This window comes from Bison bison, unplaced genomic scaffold, assembly GCF_000754665.1.
Source record: "Bison bison bison isolate TAMUID 2011002044 unplaced genomic scaffold, Bison_UMD1.0 scf7180017864330, whole genome shotgun sequence".
NCBI lineage: Eukaryota > Metazoa > Chordata > Mammalia > Artiodactyla > Bovidae > Bison > Bison bison.
In genome coordinates this window covers 2,877,719-2,903,467 of record NW_011494902.1, presented here as the reverse complement: position 1 = coordinate 2,903,467, position 25,749 = coordinate 2,877,719, and the positions used below count along the sequence as shown (strand labels likewise).

The following is a 25,749-nucleotide window of genomic DNA, read 5'->3' as shown; positions in this document are numbered from 1 at the left end:
CCCATCTCACCCCCACCACTCCCATCTCACCGAGACCACAGCCTGCAAAGCCACGGCACCCACGCCCTCTGCCTGCTTCTTCCACATCAGCACCAGCCAAGCTACTCCGTGCTCACTTTCTTCTAGCTGCAGTGGCCTCTGTTCTGCCCTAGGAGTGCACATGAGGCTTTGCTGCTGCTGCTGTTCAGTAGCTGAGTCGTGCCTGACTCTTTGCGTCCCCATGGACTGCAGCACACCAGACTTCCCTGTCCCTTCACTATCTCCCAGAATTTGCCCAAGGCCTTAGGACCTGGCATACACCATGCTTCTTGCCTGGCCTGATCTGCCTCCATCTCCCACCACGCCCAGTAGCTCCTCGGCATCCTTTGGGCTAAAAGACACCTCCCAGGAGAAGCCTTCTTTGACCTTCTCTTCCAAAGTATCAACAGCTCCACAAGTACTTAAAAAAAATTCCACTCTAATCATTTTTCTTCCTGGAATTTACTGTTATCTGTCATTCTCTTGGATATTACTTCTCCCTCCAAGTAAGTGTAACTTCTATGAGAGCAGGAACCCTGACGGTGTTTTCCCAGCTGTGCATATGAAGCTTCGATGGCATTGACAGATACTGGCCCACAGCACAGACATGGTCCAGAGTGGCAGGCTAGAAGGGTAACAGCCAATCTAGGGGACAGTCTAGGCCCAAGGAGTTCAGGGAACCAGGAGACAGGAGGTTAGGCAGAGCATGTGTACAGACCTGGAAGCCAAGAGGAAGCAGGCAGCACGGAAACAGGATATTGGTGGGGGGCTGGCCGAGAAGCTGGGGCTCTCGACTGCTTCAGCCTGAGCTGGTGACCTATCCCGGTCAGAGCATCCCAGTATACAGAGAATCAAGTGAGAAGAGTCAAGGTTAATAGGGTGAGGATGGACCCCTTGGTTGGGGAGAGGTGTGTCTCATCAGCCCAGGTTTCTATTACTTTGAGAACAGGATGGACCATGCCTGGCCTACTAGAAAAGAACATCAGAATTTGGGTCAGGCCATTGGAGACAGACATCAGTTCACCTCAGAACAAGCCCGGCACTGACTAGAGCGAATGACACCATTTGTGATGCAATTCCTGAGAAATCACAGACAGGCATGGCCCTGCCAGTCATGCTGGAGGCTGAGCTGCGGATGGCGCTGGCTTTACACACTCCTCTCCACAGTGACAGGGGAGCACTCAGAAATGCCCTCCACACCCCAGGGATGAACGCTCCAACTGTTCCACACAGGCTGCCAGGGACATCTTCCAGGCACTGCTCCTGAGTGACCAAATCCCAAAAGAAAGTCAGAAATCTCTTTTTGTATCACCAGACCAGGGTTGGGGGAGGAGGAGATATCATTTGGAAGTTCTTCTACTGTTGTCTGAGGATTAGTCAAATGAACAACCAACTGCAATCTTGTTGGAGACTGACAAACATTTTTGGCAAAGGACCAGAGAGTAAACATCTTAGACTTTGTACTCTCTGCAGCAACTACTCAGCTTTCCAACTATCGCAGCAAACAGCCACAGACAATACAGAACAATGGAATGCTGGGTTCCAAATCCTTTCAAAGCCATATGAAAACAAGAAGGTCTGGCCCAAGGCCATGGGATTCCTGGGAAATTGTTGACACAGGAGGGATATGATCAGATGAGCATTGCAGAATGAACTATGAAGCCTCCTGAAAGATAGAGTCAGCACACTTTAGATGTTATGTGAAATAAATCCTGGTATTGTCACGTTTGTCTGTTATTAGTTGCTATAAACAAATGACAGTGTTTGTGTTTCAGTCAAACTTTATTTACACAGACAGGCAGAGTTCCAAATGGGACCCACAGGTCATAGTTTGCTGAACACTTCTGCTCCAGCATCTCAAGTCAGAAATTTTAATAAGTCAGTAATAATCTAAAGTCATCTGCTGTGTGCGTGTGTGCTCGGTCGTGTCCAGCTCTTTGTGACCCCATGGACTTATGTAGCCTATGAGGCTCCTCTGTCCATGGAAACTTCCAGGCAAGACTACTGGAGTGGGTTGCCATTTCCTACTCCAGGGGATTTTCCTGACCCAGGGATTAAACCCACGTCTCTTGTGTCTCCTGCTTTGGCAGGCAGATTCTTTACCCCTAGTGACACCTAGGAAGCCCCCAAATCATCTACTACAGTTCTTCAAACACCTGCTGCAGCTCCTGAAGACACATTAAGAGCCTCTGATTATACCAATACAGGACGAGAGAAGGGAGGGATTTTTTTTTTGAGGGGGAGGTGGTCTATCAATTGGATTCATTCAAATCAGACACGGGTCCCAGCCACTGAGGGTCAGCTCTTCACTGTCCCAGAGCAGACGTCCAGGAGATGCTCTGTGCATGGGCTGCATTTGTGGCAGAAAAACATGGCAAACCAATGGCTCATGCATCCTCATCCCCACGCCTCCAGCCCAGCTACACCGCTGAATGTCCAGCAGTCTCTGTATCTCCAGCTAACATATAACCTCACCCACCAGAGCTGCCCAGCAACCGACATGCCCACAGCTGCTAGTGATGGACTCCAGGGGATCGCATACCCTCACAGTGGCTCTCCAGCTTCAGGACTGGGCCTGGATTGCACCACGGGGCTCAATCCCAGTTGCTGGTGCCCAGAAATGAGAACCAGGGAGAACCAAGCTGGCAAGATTTAAATAACAAAATTCAATTATCTGCTTGAGGACTTCCATGAGAAGATGCTGTTAGACGGGTTTGTTGTTTTCAGTCTTAGTTCAGTGGTTCTCTAAGGTGGGGAGAGGGGAACATTTGCCCCCCAAGCCTGGAGATATTTTTGATGCTAGTGGATAGACACACCAGAGATGCTGCTAAGCATCCTACAAGATACACCATGCACAGAATTATCTGGCTCTAGATGTCAATGGTGCTGAGAAGAAAGCCTGTGTCTTGGTAAGATTTCATCTCATGATGATCCCCAAACCTCAAGCACAAATGCACAGTCCAATTAAATTCTTGAACCTCAGCTCCAAGGACCACTTTGATTGGCAGGCTGAGTTGATTAGATGAAAGAGAAAAACAGGTTAGACTTGCTGTTTGGTTGTTTCTCTGTTGTTTCTGAGGAACAGAATTATTCTGCTAAAATTCCTCTGTAAAGGGAGAAAGTTGAAATAAATTTCTATAGTTTCTTTGAGCTCCAAAGTCTTATGATTATAAACATACAAGGTGGTTGATATTCTATCTAGGCTACTCGGAAGTTTTCAATAACTTTCTAAAAAAAATATACTGTCTCTGTGAGGCTAAAAAGCTAAGACCAGATCATTGCTCTTTAGTGTGGAGGAAACTCACGCTATGAGATGTTTAGCAGTACACAAGAAATAAAACCACTGCCAACAACTAGGGGAAAAAAAGTCTATGCATTTGCCATTCAAGTGGTTTTTCCTTTCCATGATAAAGATTTGAGAGAGAGAAACAGGAGGAAATTACTACAGGACTAGACCCCTTTCTCTCCAAATGTGTAACATGGAATGCATGGAACCAGAAATTGGAAAGCCGTACCTGTTTTACTCATGACATTTACTTGTAACACAATAAAAACACCAACAGTGAAAATTTGCTTTATTTATCTTTTTCTGATGGTTTATCTATAATATTTGGGTATTAATACAGAAGGTCCAAGTCAACACATAATTTAAAATCCACCCTCCAAAAAATTACCTAGTGGTTTTTCAACATCAGCTCTCAAACTAGTCTCAGTTTTTGATCCATCAGATCAAAGAAAGGTGACATTTAGATGTATTAAAAAAAAGTGCCAACAGACACTGCGACACTGCCAAATCCTCAAAGACTGGATTAAAAGCAGATTGTGTGATCATTCAAATAGTGGGCACTGAAAAAGAAAGTCCACATTGTATATGAAAAACAACCATTTCCTCCTTACCAAAAAAAATATGTATATATATAATTAAAAAGTAACCATATTTCTTGGATTTCTTTTAAAAAGAAAAAAACATATATGTACAATTGAGTATGATTTCTGAAGTGGCTTAGCAGCACAGAATCCTCCTATGGATTTGATCCCTGGGTTGGGAAGATCCCCTGGAGAAGGAAATGGCAGCCCACTCCAGTATTCTTGCCTGGGAAATCCCATGGACAGAGGGGCCTGGAGGGCCACAGTCTACAGGGTCTCAAAAGAGTTGGTGATGACTCAGTGACTAAACAACAACAGCTCCTGTGTTTGAACTCAAAGTTCAACACCTGTTGCTGCACACTTTCAGGAATCGTCATCTGAACGCTAAAGTAGTCCATCAATGTTTCCCACCTCAACCAACCCCACCCTTGTATCTGATTTATATTATACCTCGGGTTCCAAACCTTGAGGCCACTGAAGTCTCCATTCAATGGCCAGAACTGTCACTGCACGACTTCACAAAGGTCATCCACTGCGAATCAAGTCCACTCTAATACTCAGTGACCATGGGAGGGCTGCAACTTGGATTCTCCGAAACACGGTCTGATCCAAATTTCATTTGCAGTTTTTGTTTTTTATGTGTGTGGTGGTTTAGTCTCTAAGTCGTGTCTGACTCCTGGAACTCCTGGACTGTAGGCTGCCAGGCTCCTCTGTCCATGGGATTCCTCAGGCAAGAATACTGGAGTGGGTTGCCATTTCCTTCTCCAGAGGATCTTCCTGACCATAGGAACCAAACCTGGTCTCCTGCATTGCAGGCAGATTCTCTACCGACTGAGCTATGAGGGAAGCCCCCATATTGTATTTGTGTATGCTTTGGTAAATATTTTGTGTCCGTATATATTTGTGTGTGAGTGTGTATGTATATACATATATATCAGAAAGATATACACTGAAATGTTAATTGTGGCTATTTCCCACAGTTGTAGATTTATATGTGATTTTCCTTAATCTTGTTTTTTTTTTTTGGTTTGTCTACAGCTTCCAACTTTTCTATATTAAGCCTAACTTTTGCCGAAAGAAAAATAATATTCCATATGCATATCTTTTCACTCAACCTCATTTCAAAAAGGATTTCGAGCACCTGACAAAAAAAGCAACGAGTACCAAAAGACCTCTTTCAAAGTGAGAGCAATCAGAGACAAGAGCAAGAAACGAGAGAGCCATAAACTGTGAGGAAACCCAAGGTTAAAACTACTGATCAGCATGTAGGCTCTGATGACGTGCGTACTGGCCGGAGGGAGGCACACATTTGGCTCTGAGTTTTCTGGCAGGCCTAGAACATTCCTCCTCACCCTCCTTACCTCGCCCCTACCCATCCTAATTAAGTTTTGTTTAGGGAACAATAATGAGACTATTTTTCTACATTCCCTGAACATCCTCCCAGATGAGACCATGCAATCCAGCCATGTGTCCAGCGAAGAGGAGCCAGCTGCAAACACAACCAACAGAGCTCCAAGAGGGAAGCCCCACTGCTCCAGGCACTAAGCATCAGTGTGTCTAAGAGGTCAGAAGCTCCCAAAGGGCACTGCTTTAACTTTCTCAAGGTGTCCCTTTGTGTGCAATGTGTCGCCAGGAAGGGAGTGGCAAGAGGTAGACTCAATCCATGACCAAGTGTGAGAGCCTCTGGGGTCCCTCGGAGGCAAAGCAGAATTGGATGGAGGTGCCCCGGCAGTGCAGAACTTACCATAGGCCGTCATGACCCCCGCATAGGGTCCATCCACCACGTTTCTATTTTCTTCAGCCAGCGCCTTTATGTACCTCTTGCTGAGGTCCAGGATCTGCTCCCGGAGCATGGAGCTGCTCTCAGGCTGAGTTCGCTGCTGGATGGTAAAATGCAAGAGCATCATACCCCAAATAAAGCCAAAAGTCACGAGGAAGAAGCCCAGCTTCTGAGAGGACAGCTTCCACGGAGTGAAGAAAGCCATTGCTTTCTGCCGACTTCGCCTGCCCCGGGTTCCTACAGCGCAGAGGGGAGACGCAAGCTCATGGTACTGGCTGGGTTTGCGGGTTTCCTCGACTCACTCTGGCTCCTGCATCAGCTGATTTCCTTGCCTTGTTTCCATCCTGCTGTGAAGAAGGGGGAAAGTTAGCAGAGTCCTCGTGGCAAAACACGGCGAAATAAACCAGAGCCTTGTTTTCATTCAAACAGCTCTGAAATGTGCACTTCCTTTTTTCTTCATCTGCCGGTAGCCTATCTCGTGTTATGATTTAGGATCTGTAAGCCGAGAGGGGAAATCTGGCTGGTCGACAGAAAGCTGTACAAATACGGAGGGGAGGAATGTGTGTCTGCGCGTGTTCACAGGTGTAGTAGCAGGGCTGTTCCAGTCTGGACCAAGTTCAAAACAGGAAGTTTGTTTTGCAAGGTGGGGAGGAGAGAGAAGGATATTTCACTGAATGTCAGCAAAAACCCAAGAGGAGGGTGAAGTCGTATCACCAGCAGGCACTTCTGTGCCTGTGAAACTTGAACTTACCAAGTCAAGATTGTGTGCTCTGGCAAGGATTAGAGCCCGCAGCTGGAGAGGTGAGCCAGAAAGTGGATGCCCCCTAGGGGGTAATCAGACAAGGAAAAAAGAGAGAGCCCCCTGCAACCCCCCACAACCGGTATTATTTGAGCATGGTCAGCTTTCAGTAGCAGTGTCTAGAGCCGAGCTGAAGTTCTCAGGGCCACCAGGTGGCCTCTCCCCAGACAGCAGTACAGAGAGGCTGTGCAAGGGGTACCCGACTATCTTTTCATGCCAGCTATACAAGTGAAAGCTGCACCATACTTCTCACTTGCACACTTCAGCACAGGAAATGTGGGGCACACGACAGCCTGCTTTTTTGTGGTTCTCATTTTTAATCACACCATGGGGCAAAATGAGAGGTTACAAGGCATCCTCTCAATACCAATGCAGCAGAAGCTATCTGGTATCAGCACAGGCTGCACTGTGGTCCTGAATCAAGCCTTCCCAACAAATGAGGCTGAAGCCTGGGTTACAAATGCATTGCAGTGGCACAGATGGGCCCCCTTTTCAGAGTCCTGGGCTCACCAACCAGCCAGCCCACAAATGGCACGATTCTTTAGGCGTGTGAAAGCAGAAGCTGAGCATCCCCTCCTTCGAGGGACTGACCCGGGATGTATTCTGAGTGTGCCTATGTTGTGAGTCAAAGGATTCCTCTTCCTGAGCAGCGTAAGAAGAAATGATAGGGGACCCTGGAGCAGTTAGCTTTCAGGGTCTATAATGAACCAGATCTGTGCTGGTCTTCCTCTCTCTTTTCCTCGCCTGTCAACCATCATCAGTAGCTGGTAACACCTCTACTGATACTGATAGTAAATGATAAATAAATTCTAGTGATGTCCCAGGCACTGTGATAGATGCTTTTTATGCCTTAGCTCATTGAATTCTTAAAACAGTCCTATACGGTAAGAACTATTAATGTTATGTCTGTTTTACAGACAAAAAAACAACATGGAGATCACCTACATGGCAGAGAAGAGAGAATCTACAGACATCCAGCCCGGGAGGCACCAAAGCAGGCCCTGCCTTCCCTAGATCATTCCTCTTCCCTGCCCATCTGTTTATGGCCAAGAATGGTCTGAACAGGCTTAAAGGGTTGTGAAAAGCAATGAAGAATATGTACCTGAAATCCTACGTAGTTCAAAAGCCTAGAACATTCACTCTTGGCCCTTAACAGAAAAAGTTTACCAACTGCTGAATTCTAAGCCAGTGGTTCCCAGAGTGTGGTCCCCAACTCAGCAGCGGCAGGAGCATCAGTGAGAAAACCAAATTCTCAGGGCCCACTTCAGACCTACTGAAGCAGCAACTGGAGGCGGCCAGAAAGTGGTAGGACGGGTGGACCTATGCTTCAATAGCAATAGCAACCAGCAACCTGTACTTCAATAGGCAATTCTGATGCCCGCTCAAATTTGAGAGCCCTGAACACAGGCAGATGCCCTCACAATGCCTCACCATGGTGCTGCCAGTCCGTGTGGCGGTATCTCCCTTTTCTCATCCCGTAAGTTTCTCTGGTCCACCATACCCTCCACATCCGCCAGTCTACTAGCCCCTTAACCCCCAGGGTCTCCCTGTCTTCCCTCAAGCTGCTCCCCAGACTTGGCTGACCCTGCCCCACATCACACGGATCATCCAAACCAAGCCTGTCTCCCCCTCCTCACCCCCAACCAGCTCCTTTCGCTTCAGACTCCTCCCCTCCCTCCAGGGCATGATGCTCCCTCCTAGTCTGAAGTTTGTAAAACACTGTCTACCTGGACTATTAACCAGTTTCTGTATGGGATCCATGACACCTTTAAGAGACTCCCCACTTGTGTTCTTAGAGAACGATGCTGCCAGGGAACCAATAAAATCCCTACAGATTGGATGAGCTGGTTACCCAGGCTCGGTGGCACTTCACTCAGCCCCTTCTCATGTGGGCCAGCTGAGAGGCACCTGCATTCACCGCTACAAGGATGCACTGAGCACGTGCAGCCATCAGGCTCCGGGGACTGAACAGGGATAAGACAGGACTCCCATCCTCAGGCCTGAGGCTTCAGAAGCCACCCTCTCCACCCCCCCCCCCCCGCCCTCCAGGAAGTGGCTGCACTTCCTTTTCAATAAGCCATGCCAGTTAGCTGATGTCACCCCAGGGCTGAACGGATTTTCCCAGAGCAAGCAAACAAGATGCTTACCAAGAAAGACAGCCTAGGGTAATTTTCTTTTGCTATTTTAGGAGAGCCCCCAAAGCAGATAGGAATTACCTGTCAGCTTTCATACAAGAAGCCCTGCTTTGCTTTCCCTAATGAACCCCCGAAGAAGCCGCTCAAGGCTGCAAAGTTTAAGCAAAGGAAAGAGCAGGCCCAGGAACTGAGCAAGGACCCAATAGTAGGTGGTGCTTCTCTGCCTTGGCTTTGGGGACAGTCAGGACCCACCCAGGTGATACATGCCAGGGGCAAAAAGACCGTCTGAAAACCCAGACGTGGTAAAATCACTTCCTAAAAGAACAGTGATCACTTCCTCCCTTCCCATCCACTCATCAACATGCTGAAATATGGTTTCCCTTTTGAAATGTGATCAAAGATCACATTTGACAAGGAAATACATCTTAATTTAAAAAACAAAAGTATGTGAAAAGATACTCAAAATGACTAGCCTTTAAGGAAATGCAAATAAGAGGCACAATGAAATATCAATTCCCCTCTGTCAGGATGGCTATAATCAAACAAGACAAATAAGAACAAATGTTGGTGAGGATGTAGGAATAGGAGAACCCTTATATCCTGTGGGCAGGACTGTACAATGGTACAACCGATGTGGAAAACTGTCTGGCACTTACTCAAATGACTAAGCAGAGTTATCAGATGTCCCAGCTAACTCCACTCCTAGGGATTCTCCTGAGAGAAATGAAAGCGTACGTCCACACAAAAACTTAAACGTGAACTTTCACAGCAACGTTATTCAAAATAGACAAAGAGTGAAACCCAAATGGTCACCAAGTGACAAACGGATGACCAAAATGGGGCAAATCTGTTCTATTCAGCAATAAAAAGAGATGAAGCACTGATACATGCTACAACATGGACGATCCCCGGAAATCCTAAGTGAAAAAAGGCAGTCACAAAATGCCACATATTATGTGATTCCATTTATACGAACTGTCTAGTAGAATAGGCAAATCCTAGAAGTAGAATGTACACAGTAGTTGCTTAGGGTTCGGGGGGCGGGGGCAGGAATTAGGAGGGGACAACTAAGTCTTGCAGGGTTTATTCTGAGGGGTAGTGAAAATGTTCTAAAATGGACTGTGGTGATGGATGCACAATTCTGTGGATATACGAAAAACGCTGAATTGTATACTTAAATGGGAAAATTGTATGATATGTTAAACATATCTTAATAAAACTTTCCCAAAAAACAAAAAGCAAGCAAGCCCACCTCCAAAGGTGGGGTAGGAGGGAGAGCTGAATTGAAAACAGGCAGAGGAGCCTAATAGGTGCACTGTGGCCCCAGTCAGGACCCACCCCTTCCCCTACTTCCACAGCCGAGATAAGGGCTGGACCCTTACTAAGGGCTGACCACAGGCTCTGCAACAGAAGGAAGTTATGCAAGGAAATCTGCCACCCGTTTACCAGACACTGCTAACCCTTCTCAGCTATGGATCACTCACTCTTCAAGGCGAGGCCTGCTTTGCCTGCCAGATGCCAATTTCTCAACACACTTGAAGAAACTCTCAAAATCAGCCCTGTTCTGGACAGAACCAGACTGAAGAAGCAGTAAGGAAGCTCCTTCAAAGGCTGACATTAGTGGGAGACCATTTGTCACATCAGGACCCGTGTCTTTGGAGGATGGATGAAGACAGAAATGTCTATCCCTTCAGGAGCAATACCAGCCCCAGCCACGGAGACCTTTTCCTCAGGCCCACAAGACAGTCCCGACACAGCCCGTAGGTACCACATATACATGGATAGCACCGCCTGAACTTAGTCATTCCCACAGCTCTGCTGTCCTATCACGGGTCACCCGATTTTCCCACCTGTCTTTGGATGGCAGCCATCACGGCCTACCTCTTGCCTCCCCCTCTGCAGTAATATTCAAGAAATCCTATTTGTGTTCTCAGAGGCTGCTGCCATGCCACCATCACTCTCCGGCTCTCCAAAGCCAGTGCACCCTCTAGCCCACCAAGCTCCAGCGGCAGAAGAAGATAAGTAAAGAGGTCTCTACACAGACTGCCAGGAAATCCACCCACGGTAAAGCATCAAAGAAGCAACTGGCTACGCAAGCCACTCACAAGAGTGTGCCCTCTATTAGAAGGGTAGAGAAACCTCACTGTTACAGGCCTGGTGAAACTGATTCACAAACTTTCATTCCTGCGTCTGGTGCTGGAAACTGCTCAGGACTGCAAAACAGTTCTGTGCTTCCAGACTGCAGCGACTGGTGCTTTGCAGGAGGCAAGCAAGACCTGCTGCCTTTTAAAACACATCAACCTGGATTGTATCTATGCCAAATGTGTAACCATCATGCCAAAAAATATCCAGCTAGCACACCACATCCCTGGAGATCCTGCTTAAGAATCCACTATGGTGAAAAACAAACAAACAAACAAAAAAGAATCCACTATGGTGAAAAACATTTAAGAAAAATTCTCGTCTTCCTATTACTGTAGTTCTGAATGTTAAACTATTTCCCCCCCATGAGGGTCAAAAGATAACTAAGTATATAACTGCAAGTGGAAAATGAGGTGGGGGTGGGGAATCAGTATTGGCAATTTTTCCACTTTTATTTCCGTGAATTTTTAATATAAATGTGGGGATGTAAAGCATTAATGCAAGTCAAAATGCTTCAGTGAACAAGTTTCAGCAGTTCAAGTTGATAACAATATAAATAAACCTGTTAAAATTTTCTGGACAATGCCAGCATTTGGATTTTTTTAAAAACAGGTAAATTTCTTACTGACTGCAACTAAATGGTATTTGTAGCATTTTTATTCTACAGTAGATTCCATTCATTCACTATACTTCTCTGAGTTGTCCTACGTGCCAAGTACATGTTTTTAAGTTTGCTATTAAAATACATTAAACTATTAAAAAAAACCACACACACAAATCCTGAGTCCACTGTAGTCATCCATGTTGCCTTGGAAACCCCATCAATTTCTCACAAATGAACCCCATATCCTGTCTAAAACCTTCCCTGGATCCCTGGACTGAGGAGGGCCCATCCTCCTTGGAGCATCCCCTAGAAGTATGTGCTCCTTCTAAAGAGCTTCTTAACTACTTCTCTGTTGGATAATCTTTTCTTTCATTTCCCATACAGGTTCTGTAACCTCCCTAGAGACAGGAAGTGCTAGGAATGGGACTGCCTTGCACATTGGGGATGGTCATTATGTGTTTGTCAGATGAAAGAATGGGATGACAGGGATGACAAAAACACAAATGAGTAGTGACCCCTGGGACCACCGCCTGGGGTGAACCACAAAGAAGCTGGACACTCTGAGAATGTAAGCTAACCTCACCTGTTAGAAGTTTTTAGATCTGTCACATAGCAGTGAACGATTATTATGCCCTTGACTAGATGGGGGTTAAACTAAAGGGGATGCGGTGGTAGATGGGCACAAAAAGAAAAAAAGGGACAAAAGTTTCAGGAAATAATTCTAGAAGGGGCAGTGACTTTGGCACCAAAAAGCTGTCCAAGACAAGGGATGGGAGGGGAAACAAGTTTGGGGGGAACTTAGGTAGAGGCTGTTGGTTCCATCACTGGGTATCCAAGATGATCCCAGGACATCAAAAGGGTGATGAAGGGGAACTGAAAGAACTCCTGCATCTACGGCCTGGAAGTCCACAGCTGGCCCCACCCATTAGCACTGTGGGACTGTAGACAAGTCTGTCTGAGGTTCTGCATAAGTAAAATAGGGAAAGTTGTGGAACCACAGAACACACTGGTAAACTAGATGAATAGGGGTTACTGGTCTTCAAATTGTGTTCCAAAGGACCTTAGGGTCCCCAGAGACGTTTCTGAGGTTCTATAAATGTTCTCATTTGAATTGTCTACCTTAGTGTAACATTTTTTTCTTTAAAAAATTTGGTTAGGAAAAGTTTTATACTATAGATTCTCAACAAAACTTCCACATACCTCTGTATGTGGAGTTTAAACTTTGAATTCTTATGCTAATTTGGTAGGAAAATTAATGCTTGGCAGTGGTCTTATTTGCTTATTTGTTTTATAAAATTCAGGTCCACATATCTACTCATGTAAGATTGCATGATACCAAATACTAGGAGACCCAGATTAAATGCCAGATGAGGGTCCATAATAAATTGTATGTTTCAGAAACATTTTGGCTGATCATTCTTCATTACAAGTAATAATAGCAGTCTTTAGAGAATGCTAATGACTCAACTCTGAAACAATTCCCCACCACTTCTCTTTCCAGCCTCTGTAGGAATTTACATTAACAGCAACTTAAGAGTGCCCGGTGTTAAAAAATAGTAGCCATTACCATTTGCTATCAGGGTGAATCTGGACTTCCACTATTCTACAGCCAAAATTCAGCACAGAAATCAACTGTGTGCTAACTAGATACGAGTGCACACCATCTCACTAATTCTGCCTCTCCAGAGTAGCTCACTGGCCTAGTCATCTACTTTAAAAGGAAGTAGGATAAATTAAAGCATATAAAATAGCTGTATGCAGACTGGGATACTACATCTGAGATCTGGCTTAGGAAAATAATAACCAAGTACAAACTCTTCATTCACAGAGAAGGACACTGAGGTCCAGAAAACATTCTGCTTTCCAATGAGAGTCAGAATCAAACCATAACTCAAGCTTCCTGATCCCATTTGATCTGCTCCACACCAAGCTGTATCTCCCAGCTGCCTGCAGAAAACTCAAAGGGGAAGAAACTTACCAAATGAAACACCAACCAGAAACCACAGTCCAGTGACAGTAAGGACCTGTGAGTCTACTGTGACACCGTACCAAGCTCAAGGAGCTGGGAGAATCAGCAGGTGAAAAGAAAAACATACATTCATGGAATTACTGGTGCAAGGCAGGCAGATGGCCTGGGGTGGGAGTCTTGCTCTAAATGTGGTATCTTCTGTTGTTAAAAGGAGAAGCTGAGCAGGAGGGAAGGACAACCAAAACAATTTTTTCCTCCCAAGTAAGTCCAAATTCCTAGGAAGATGCCCCAAAGGTGGATACTCACTGCCTGCATGGTTCAGTGCCACCAACCTGAAGCCAGTCCCAGGGCCCACTCACCAGCTGCCCCCAGTCTGAGGTGTGAGTCCTTGACAGCTGTGCTAACCATGAGCTCGCCTCCCAATTCGTGGAGCAAAGGAGCCCAGGAACCAACAGTGTTGGAGGCACTGATGAACACGTACAGACAGGGCCCTCTTCGTCCACCTTCTTGACTGGATCCTCTGACATGTTCTAGTCCTTTATAAACAGGAAAAACACATTTGAAGTGAAAACAGACTGTTCTCTTTAGAACCAGCTAAACAAGTCTTATTTTGAGTCACTAACCAAAGACACCGGCTAAAACAACACACCTTTGCTACGGGGGCGGGGGGTGGTTCTGATGTTTAGGTTTTATATGACCCATGCCTTTTACATCTGAAGTGATCAAACCAAGACAGCCCTGTGCCTGGTTTGCATTTATCAGGCGGCACTTGCATTCTCCATGTGGACAGACAGAAGGGAAACGGCCGGCCATGCCCACTTGAAGCAAGATCTGCCTTGCAGTTACACTGTTGACTAAGTGTAGTTCAGAGCTCCATAACTGGAATTAATAAATAAGTTTTCAAATACTGTAATAAAGCTAATGACTCTGTATCCAGAACAGGCCCTCCTTCCCACCCTCTCTATTCCATCCCTTCCCCATCTCCACCGCCAACTATCCTCTGGTGTATGTGGCCATCTCCACTAGGGGGAGCAGAGGGGCAAGGAAAACACTTGGAAAGGCACGTGATGACTGTATTCTGACTTCCCCTCTTGGGCAGAAGGCTTGCACATTACCGGCAAGTGGACAAAAAGGAAAGATGACAAAGGAATGCAGAGGAAGCTGTCACTTCTGGATCAGATAATATCTTTGTTCTGTAAGTTTCATTTACCAGGCTCACAGGTTATTCACAGTTGACAGAATTTCCCATCATCAACAACAACAAAAAATGAAACCACAGTAAGTCCAAGAATTCGGAAAACGTCTACTAAGCCATAACAAAAAGCATGGGTCCCTGAAAAATGAAACAAACCCATTTAATCCAAGGGGTCTCCATCCTTGGCACAACTTACATTTGAGGCCAGATCATTCTTTGTCATAAGGGGCTGTCCTGTGGATTATAGGAATTTGACAGCACCCCGTCCTCTAGCTACTAGACACCTTTAGATAGAACCTGCCACCCCCAACTGTGACAATCAAAAGTGCCTCCTGACAATGTCAAATGTTCCCTAAAGGATAAAAGCACCCAGGTTGATAACCACTGCCTTAGCGTACCAGCAGGACATCACCCACCCCACTGGATGAGGCTCAGGGAAGGTGAGGCTATAGGACTAGACTGAAGAGCAAGAAGAAGCAAACCAAGAGAACTCAGGAGTCAGTCACCAGCCCTGAAGATGCGCAGGCTCAGAGCCCTGAGCTAAGACTAGAGGCCACAGACGGACAGGGCAGAGCAGGGGTAGCAGCTGATTCCTGATGCTGTCCCAAGCTGACTGACAGATGAGTCTCATTTTTGTCCACATCCTTCAGTCCCAGTGCTATCCTGGTAACTGCCAAGGAGCTCATGCCTGGGCTGGCTATGCCCCCATTTACTAATTAGTACATGGCATGCAGGCTCCACTCCACAGAGATCCGAGTCTACAAATCAAGGCACAGGGAAGAAGCTTTGAGAAGACAATCTCTGATGCTACATCAGACAGTCTTAAATAGAAAAGGATTGTCATCTGGCTTCCAGCCCAGGAAACCATGAACACACATTATGACAGGTCGATAATGACTCTCTAGGAAGAAAAGAGGAATGGTCTGTGAGAAGATCACACAGTGTGTAAATCTGTTGATCCCCCAACATTGGATGAAACACTCAAATATTCGCTTCCACTCAGAGCCAAAGGACAATAAAGCCACAAAGGAATTTTAAAAGTATGAAATGTACTTTTCCCCCCTGAGGATCAGATTTCTGGCAGCTCTCTATATGTAGAAAACATCTACAAATGACAACAGGCCCTAGAGAACCCTGGAAAACCAGGGTCACAAAGATCATCAAAATTACTTCCAGAAAGTAGGACAATGCCTCAAGATAAAGCTCATTATTCAACAAGTGCTCCCAGAACCCGATCAGCCCAGAACCCTACTCCTCCACCTGGGTGGAGCACAGGCTGGGTGCTGGACCACAAGTGTTCTATCTGCACTGTCTGCAGAAACAGCACAGCTCTCTGAGCACTGGATCTGATAAAGATCAGCAAGTTAAAAGCTCTTTTTCTTAAAAAAAAAAAAAGACTAGCTGGTGAGTGAGAAGATGAGTGCATGCACACGCAAACATGCACACACCACTGGAGGTGCCAGTCGGAGGCTTATCAAACACAAACAGTTTAGTGAATTCCCCATCACTTCTAAAATGGGGTTATAGCAAATCCCTATGAAGCACAAAGTCCTGGATTCTGGCAGATCCTGGGTCTTAAATGCCCCAAAGCTAAATTTTCTTAAAGAAGAACTTAACCACCCAACACTAGATTATAAGCTTACTTGTCCCTTAATATATAAACCAAGGTCAGCTGTCCCAATAACTACAAATATCTGGTCACAAGTTACAGGATTACACAAATGATGAATTATCTCAAGTTAAATGAGGAGAGTTTCCTGCCCTCCAAGTTAAGTGAAAGTGAAGTCACTCAGTCGTGTCCGATTCTTTGCGACCCCATGGACTGTAGCCTATCAGGCTCCTCCGTCCATGGGATTTTCCAGGCAAGAGTACTGGAGTGGGTTGCCACTGCCTTTTCCAGGGGATCTTCCCGACCCAGGAATCAAACCCAGGTCTCCCATGTTGCAGGCAGACACTTTACCGTCTGAGCCATCAGGGAAGCCCTCCAAGTTAAGAACTGCCTAAATCCAGACCTTTCAACCCTGATGCATTTAAGAATCCCGGCATGTGTGTTTAGTCACTCAGAAATGTCTGACTCTTTGCAACTCCATGGACAGTAGCTTGCCAGGCTCCTCTATCCATGGAATTTCCCAGCAAGAATACTGGAGTGGGTTACCATTTCCTCCTCCAGGGGATCTTCCTGACCCAGGGATCAAACACACATCTCCTGTGTCTTCTGCATGGGCAGGCAGATTCTTTACCATTGAGCCACCTGGGAAGCCCAATAATCACCTGGGCTCCTTAAGAGAAAAAAAAAAAAAAAAGATGCCCAGGTCTCATACCTAAAGATTCTGATTAACTTGGTCTGAGGTGTTCCCAAGCAAGGGTATTTTTATTTAATATACAGGCAGATGTGATAACCATTACATCTTTGGAAAGACATCCTTTCTAGCAAGTCTATGGATCCTATCTAGTGGGATCCAAAACACAGCCTACCCAGTATTTACAAAGATAAACCCTCTTGTCTGTACAAATGCAGGTGTGCTGTTTACTGGACAATATATATGCAAGGCCCTCTGGTTTCTCCTTCAGGAATCACATGCTGATCTTCTCGGGTCAATGCCCAAGGCACCCTGCCCAAGGAGGCAGCCTTTCAGGAAGGGCTAGATGACTACAGAGCCCTGTTAGACCTCTGTGCTGTGGAAGGACATGTTGAAATAGAATGTTGGACAGTTAGGGCTTTTATTAATCTCTCCTTGGCATTTGGCTCCAAAGATGAGAGATTATCTGAGGCTAAAATAATGACCTCAATGTCTACCAATGTGTCTAGTAACCAGCACCTCTATAACCTTGTCTGACTTGTGGACCGGCAGCACTGAGATGAGCTGCTAGATTGTTGGAAATCTCAAGCCCAATCCCAGAGCAACTGAATTGGAACTGGCATTTAAAACGAGATGTATAGGCATTTGCACATTAAAGTTTGAGATGTGTAGCTTTTTATCTCATCCAGGATACTAAGAATGAGAGCCTCTAAGACACTAATTTCCAGTGGGGTATGGTGGAGAAAACAGCATAATTCTTCTTTTTTAATGTGCAAAGAAATGAATGATTTGGTATTACTTTTGAATGGGGTTTCCCTGGTGGCTCAGTTGTAAAGAATCCACCCGCCAATGCAGGAGATGCAGGTTCAATCCCTGGGTCGGGAAGATCCCCTGGAGAACGAAATGGAAACCCACTCCAGTATTCTTGCCTGGGAAATCCCATGGACAGAGGAGCCTGGCGGGTACAGTCCATAGGGTCACAAAAGAGTTAAACACAACTTAGTGACTAAACAACAACAAATTACTTTTGAATATACTGGAGGCATTTCAAGAAAACCAGTTATCTTATAGACTTAGTTACTGTAAGATGCATCCAGTCAATGAGAATGACATCTGCAGGATTTTGATTCATTTTGCTAAAATCCAAGACATGGTTTGGATCCATGTCTTTCAACATTAACTCTGATAAAGCAAGTAACTCTACACTGCGAATCATTCTATGCAGCAACCCAACATATACTCTGTGCTGCTCAAAGTTAGATATCATCAGGGGAAAGGGGGTTACTGGGTTTTTGTGTTATAATCGCTGAAGCGCTCAGTTTAGAAAACTTGCTTAACAATTCTGACTATTGTCCCAGATGACTTCAAAGTGAAACAGTCTTCAACTCAAGTAACCATCCTTATCAGAGGATGCTTAATTTTGCCTAAGATGATGTGAACCAATATTCAAGTTTCTAGAAAAGCTTCTAATTCTGGTATTTTCCAGGGCACATAACTGACTTTATGGCCACTCTAAGCCTTTCAATGTTTTGCTGAAAGGAATTATTTTTGAAGGATGACTAAAATTCTCTCTGAAAGAAACTCTATTTGAAGGATGACTTCATCCATCCACTGTTCTAGATTGACTTAGCCTAACCTTTTGTAACAAATGAGCTCTTTAATCATCTTTCATTCTCTTACACACATACGCACAAGCACACGTACCTTAGCAACTTTCTAAATATTTCTTAATGCCTATTTCATTTTTGAAACAAGATATTAGTTTATGAAATTCATTCATTTTGATACCATCTTTGTTCATGTGCAAAATGATTAATGACAAATTACCTTTTGCCTCTTTAGGCTGTTACACACAATTGGCTCATTATATGAGAAAAATATATGATTAGTCAATAAAATCAATTTCACAATTACAGTCATATTAGTACACATTTGGGGTGGGGACCCAATGTCTATTCAAAACCAGAAAGCAATCTAATTATCAGTCCCAGAAACAAAACCAGACAGGAAACAGCCCAATTTCTTATATGTGAATTTAACAACAAATTGAATGGTTTATAAAAGGAGGACCCTTTACTTCCTCTGGACACATTTTCACGCAGAATGTGTGTTCCACTTCCCAGTAAGAACCACAGAGGGTTCTAAAACCACTCTATCAGTGCTCACAGGCCTTCTGGGGCAGGAAGGACAGCATCTCAGTGGAGAGGATGGGCTGGACGGATGGGTTTCCTGCCTTGGGGTGGAGGTGCAGTCCCCCTTTCCCTGCCTCCAGGAGTTAAAGAGATGGAGCTTCTCTACCCAGCAGAGTCTGCCCATGGCTTTTTGGCCAACACCCAGGCAGCTGTGTAGATTTCCATCTAGGATGGGTCAGAAGTCTTACATCCAAGATCCATCTTCCAACCCAGCTTACTCTAATAAAGCTGGTACTGTAATCTTCATCTGGCTTCTACTATTCCCTCTACTTTAGAACCCAGAAGGAAGGAAGGGTATAATTAATTGGCATCTCCAACTCCCCATAAGTTTATTTTTCAAGTTTTCCTTGTTTTGTTTCTAAATATCAGGGTAAGACAGGTGGTTTCCACCAGCTACTTGGAAGCATTTCTCCACAAATAACACATTGCAGGTGTATGAATCTTTAATTCTAATAAATTAAAAGACAAAATGACTATCACAGTCATAATATTTTCTCTTTCTAAATATCGATTGAAAAAAAAAATACTGTAAGATATGCCAAAAGAATCCTGATCAGATGAATCCAACTTTTGGCTAGAAGGAAGATAATCTGGAGGAAAACTGGCAGAATTGTCAGTAAAATGATCAAATTTTTACTTTTGACCTCAGTGTTCCTTATTGTGTCTGTAACCAACAGCCTATTAGGGATATAAATAAATATTTTTATAACATATCACTTCCAGAAACTTCCTGGGTTTCTGGTTTAGAACTACTGACCACAATATAAGCTCTTCATAAATGCTGGTAGACTTTCAAACCATTCCATCTTAAACAGGAATTGGAGATTATGTTTGTAAATATATATTATATTTAATGACTTTCAAAAATAGAAACATTAAAAAGGACATCACCACTATTCAGGATGAAAGCCTAGGGCAACCCCAAGAGTCCCCAGGGCATAAGAACCATCCATCACATGGCAACTGCTGCTCTAGACATTTCCAATCCCTGGATTTGCGCTGACCCTAGACAACATTTCTTGGAAGAAATCTTCAAAGGAATGTATATTTAACCTAAATAGAAAGCAGTAAAAAGGAAATGGCCGGATAAAACCTATCTCTGTGTTTACCATAAACATGGCAAAGGTTTTCCTCATTATTCTTTTCTGTTTTCTGAAGGACCCAGAGAAGAAAGTTCTTTCATCTTAGTATGATGTTGTTGCTGTGCTCAGTCCTGTCTGATTCTTTGCGCCCCTATGGACTGTAGCACTCCAGGCTTCTCTGCCCATCAAATTTTCCAGGCCAGAATACTGGAAAGGCTTGCCATTTCCTACTCCAGGGGATCTTCCCAACCCAGGAATCGAGCCCGTGTCTCCTGTGTCTTCTTTGTGGTGAGTTCTTTACCATTAGTGCTACCTGGGAAGTTCTCTCAGTATCATCTGGGCATCTGAACAATCAGTTGGATTTTACTCAATGACACGTTAAAATGTAACTGATATTGCTTCACCTTTCAAGTTCCTAGGAAAAGCTCAAAGCCAAAATCATGGCCCACTTCTAGGAAACAAATTGGTGTCGATTTTGTGTTTAAACCTCATCCCTGACTCTTCATTTCCTCTGATTTTCTCCCTGCTCCATTTTTTTCCTCTTCATTTTAAAGGTATTACACATTTTAATCTTTTTTGAAACATATAAGTAATTAAACAAAAAGGAACAAGACAGCTGTAGCACACAGAATAGTAGTTCTCCAAATGTGTCCACATTCTAGCCTCAGAACCTAGTATGTTACATGAAAAGGGGGATTACAGTATTGGAATTAAGGTTGTCAACTGCTGTCATCTGTAGGATCATCAAAAAATCAAGAGAGTTCCAGATCGAGCAAAACATCTACTTCTGCTTTATTGACTATGCCAAAGCCTTTAACTGTGTGGATCACAATAAACTGTGGAAAATTCTGCAAGAGATGGGAATACCAGACCACCCGACCTGCCTCCTAAGAAATCTGCTTGCAGGTCAAGAAGCAATAGTTAGAACCAGACATGGAACAACAGACTGGTTCCAAATTGGGAAAGAAGTACATCAAGGCTCTTTATTGTCACCCTGCTTATTTAACTTACATGCAGAGTACATCATGTGAAATGCTGGGCTGGAGGAAGCACAAGCTGGAATGAAGACTGCCAGGAGAAATATCAATAACCTCAGATATGCAGATGACACCACCCTTATGGCAGAAAGCGAAGAAGAACCAAAGAGCCTCTTGATGAAAGTGAAAGAGGAGAGTGAAAAAGTTGGCTTAAAGCTCAACATTCAGAAAACGAAGATCATGGCCTCTGGTCTCATCACTTCATGGCAAACAGATGGGGAAACAATGGAAACAGTAACAGACTTTATTTTCTTGGGCTCCAAAATCAATGCAGATGGTGACTGCAGCCATGAAATTAAAAGACGTTTGCTCCTTGGAAGGAAAGCTATGACCAACCTAGATAGCATATTAAAAAGCAGAGACATTACTTTGCCAACAAAGGTCCATATTGTCAAAGCTATGGTTTTTCCAGTAGTCATGTATGGATGTGAGAGTTAGACTATAAAGATAGCTGAGTGCCAAAGAACTGATGCTTTAGAACTGTGGTGTTGGAGAAGACTCTTGAGAGTCCCTTGGACTGCAGGGAGATCAACCCAGTCAATCCTAAAGGAAATCAGTCCTGAATATTCATTGGAAGGACTGATGCTGAAGCTGAAGCTCCAATACTTAGGCCACCTGATGCAAAGAACTGACTCATTAGAAAAGACCCTGATGCTGGGAAAGATTGAAGGCAGGAAGAGAAGGGGACGACAGAGGATGAGATGGTTGGATGGTATCACCGACTCGATGGATATGAGTTTGAACAAGCTCCAGGAGTTGGTGTTGGACAGGGAAGGCTGGCATGCTGCAGTCCATGGGGGCACAAAGAGTTGGACATGACTGAGTGACTGAACTGACTGAAGGTTGCTAATCAGATAACCTTAAAATAGGAAGATGATTCTGGATTATCCTGGTGGGCTCGCTGTAATCACAGGAACCTTAAAAGTAGAAAAGGGAGACAGAGGATAGGTCAGAAGGATATAACAGTCTCAAGAACTCAGACTGATTACCAAGTTGTTTGCATAAAATCAAGCACACTGATGTAACACATTTGGTCATTTAGTTTCTCCTGGTAACCTTTGGTTCTACTCTAGTAGTGAGAGATAAAAATAAGGAGGCCACGAATGGAGATGACAGCACAGAAAGTAATTGCAGAAAAGGACCATAACTTAGGGCCTTTTGGTATAAGGGCCAGCAGCTTCTCAGGAGGGCCTAGGAGCATCATCCTGTGATTCTGACCAAAACTGATTTTCATGATAATGATACTGCCTCACTCTTTAACAAGCTGTGATACAGAATTCTGGGATACTTCTGGAAAAATTCATACAGCTGAGCTCCTCACTTACAGATAAATGAGGTATGGATGGGGGGTGGAGTGTACAGAGAGGGAAGACCATACGGTGAGATGGGAAAAGCACCGATGGGGTCAAATGTCATGTACGCTGACCATGGTGCTTCCTCACTTGATCCTGGCTTCCACGCAGGTATCCACTCTCTGAAGGTGGGACTGTCCTCCTCACTGCAGTGAGAGCTGTCAGTTATCACCTATCGTACATCCTCTCAGCTGATCAGGTAGGGACGATGACTATCCCCACTTAGAGCAGGGGAAACTGAGGTATGAAAGACCATAAGCAATCTGTTTGAGGCCACACAGCCAAAAGTGGCAGAGCTATTACAGACTCCAGCCATCTTGCTTCTTAACTATGGCTCTTGGATGCCTCAGCACCTATCAGAGAGCCTGACACCTTGAAGGTATCCCACTGATGAATTAATGGAGTGAGTCTGTGAAAAACCAAAGGGATTAAATCACTTGCTTGGGCACATAAAACAATAAGCTGTGCTTAGTCGTTCAGTCGTGTCCCACTCTTTGAGACCCCATGGACTATAGCCTGTCAGGCTCCTCTGTCCATGGGGATTTTCCAGGCAAGAATATTACGAGTGGGTTGCCATGCCCTCCTCCAGGGGATCTTCCCAACCCAGGGCTCCCACATTGCAGGAGGATTCTTTACCATCTGAGCCACGAGGGAAGCCAAAACAATAAGTACTTAATATATAACAGTTGTTTTCCACCGAGTGTCAGGCTTTTCCCCTGATTTGAAGGAAACCCTAAGTCAGCTCTTCAAATGAGGAGCTGGGGAAATATATAATAATCATCGAGAAATTTTTCAAAAGATATAGCCCTGAGCAAAGACCTCCATCATCCTCTTCCCCCAATTTAGTCATCCTGAGTTGGGCTTCTATCTAGAGATTAAAAAAGAAAATCACTTTCCAGGTGATCCTGTAAACACCCACTCCTATTCCCACCCGCAGCCAGCAAAGCGTCTCTATTATGAGATGTCTTGGCTCCCGTGACAGGGAAGAGAACCCAGAATGGGCTGAGTGTGGAACCTCATACGTGTGTGCTCAGCTGTGCCTGACTCTGCGACCCCGTGGACTGTAGCCGACCAGTCCCATCTGTCCATGGCATTTCTCAGGCAAGAATACTGACATAGATTGCCATTTCCTTCTCCAGAGGATCTTATTGACTCAGGAATTGAACCTGCATCTCCAGCATTGACAGGTGGATTCTTTACTACTGAGCCACCTCATGGTGGAGACTTAATTTCAAAGGTATGTGGAAGCGCAACCAAAATTGATGCCATCAGCAAAATAATTACAATATGAGAGCTTTGGCAGCCAGATATAGAAAAGGGATGAAAACAGACACCTACCTTACACTGCAGAGGCTATCCTGGGGAGAACGGAAGATAACTCTCATGTTACCCATTTAGAACAAGATCACAATCTTACTCTCTTTCCCGTGTGATTTCATCAAAGTGATATTAAGGTAGCATCTTTTTAGTATTTTCCATAGAACAAAACCAGAGAAACTGACTAGACCACAGAGACCCCCATCAGTCAAACATGCATGAAGGAGCTCACTGTGTGCCCTTCATGGTTCTGTGTGTTGTAGAGAAGACACCAAAGGTTCAAGAAATGGTCCCTGCCCTTAGAGACAAGTGTCACCACGCCCCCAACACACACACAGAGCTGTGCAGAACATGCTAACTCTGGGCTCTGTCCAAGGCATGACACCAGGGTGTCCCAAAGACACAGGGGATGAAGAGAAGCCCTTCAAGAGTTTCAGAGACCCCCCACTGACATAAATTGGGTCTCTTCCTTTCATTTTCCCTCATTTGTTAAGCTCCAACTAATGCCAGGCTCCAGACGAGTCACCTGGGGATAAAGGATGAATAAAAGTTCTGGAAGCTACTGACTGCAAGCCGCAAGCTTGAGGAAGGGTACACAGCAAGAGAGATACCCACTTTCTCTGCAATCTCAAGGGTTCAGGGAGAACAGCTCTAAACCAGAGGAAGGGGGCCATGAGGCACAGACTTCTAAGACTAGGGACAGAGTTTTAAATGAGTTATTTAACATCTCAACACCTTGGTTTTGTCTGCCCTTGAAAGGAAGCAGCAGATAGGTGATACCTAAGTCCCCTATATTTTAAGATTCAAATAAGAACATAAGTTTATTGACCAAATACTCAAATGTTTTGATCATTCAGGATGACCACTCTCATAACCTAGAATGCAATCCTGGCAGGAAGGGGATGGGCAAGTAGGCATCAGATGGCAGAAACTGATTTACAGTGAGGGGACTATACACAAATGAGGCCACTGTGCAAAACAGAAACCACCAAAGTTCATTTTAACTGCGTCACCTCCATTTTATCCCTTGCCTGGAATACACTAAATTCATGTCACTTGCCTCTCAGGACCACTAGATTTATAAGCCCATCAAAAAATACTTTGATAATCATTCTGTGTAAAACACTATGGTCATTATTATAAATGATTTAAATGCCTGCAGCAGTGCGGCAAGATCTGGGGGGAGTTTATTAATGCCTTAGCAAAATGTGCCATGAATACACCCTTGGGGTATTTACTTTGAGAAAAAGTTCCCTGAGTTTTTCCCAGTGAGCTCAGTTTGTGGCTCAGACAGTAAAGAATCCATCTGCATGCAGGAGGACCCAGGTTCCATTGCTGGCTCAGGAAGATCCCTGGGAGAAGGGAATGGCTACCCACTCCAGTATTCTTGCTTGGAGAATTCCATGGACAGAGGAGCCTGGCGTGCTACAGTCCATGAGATCCCAAAGAGTGGGACATGACTGAGCAACTAACACTTTCAGCTCCCACTGTGTTCACATTGTGACGGCCCCAACCAACAGAACAAGGTAAACTGTTTCCCCATTTCCTCTGCCTCACGGTGCTTCTCCTCACTGAAACCTACCCCAGGATCATGCTAAGGCACTGGCTCCAACCCTTACAGTGCTTCAGAACCACCTGGGGAGACTTTAAATACAAATGTCAGCCCAACCCCTCCCCAAGATGATTCAGTTGGCCTGAGTAAAGCCAGTATAATTTTAAGCATGTACCCAAATTCTAAGCACTCTTGGGCTAAAGTGTGCACCTTGCTGCTGCTGCTGCTGCTGCTGCTGCTGCTAAGTCACTTCAGTTGTGTCTGACTCTGTGTGACCCCATGGACAGAGGCCCACCAGGCTCCCCCATCCCTGGGATTCTCCAGGCAAGAACACTGGAGTAGGTTGCCATTTCCTTCTCCAATGTATGAAAGTGAAAAAGTGAAAGTGAAGTCACTCAGTCGTGTCCG

At 44.8% G+C, this 25,749-nt stretch overlaps 1 protein-coding gene across 9 annotated transcripts in view; it reads right to left on the bottom strand.

The window, feature by feature from the left end:
- MGAT5 (mannosyl (alpha-1,6-)-glycoprotein beta-1,6-N-acetyl-glucosaminyltransferase) overlaps positions 1-25,749 on the bottom strand; it is a 397,064-nt gene that overhangs the window by 240,495 nt on the left and 130,820 nt on the right. For 3 of the 9 annotated variants that reach the window (XM_010853631.1, XM_010853633.1, XM_010853632.1), the window contains exon 3: positions 5,630-6,012. In XM_010853631.1, coding sequence (XP_010851933.1) covers positions 5,630-5,870 — 241 coding nt within the window. In that variant the 5' untranslated portion in view covers positions 5,871-6,012. Of the gene's footprint in view, positions 1-5,629; positions 6,364-6,416; positions 8,507-13,673; positions 15,163-25,749 lie in introns of those variants that run through there. The other 6 variants (XM_010853634.1, XM_010853637.1, XM_010853635.1 and 3 more) reach the window with 5 other exon arrangements.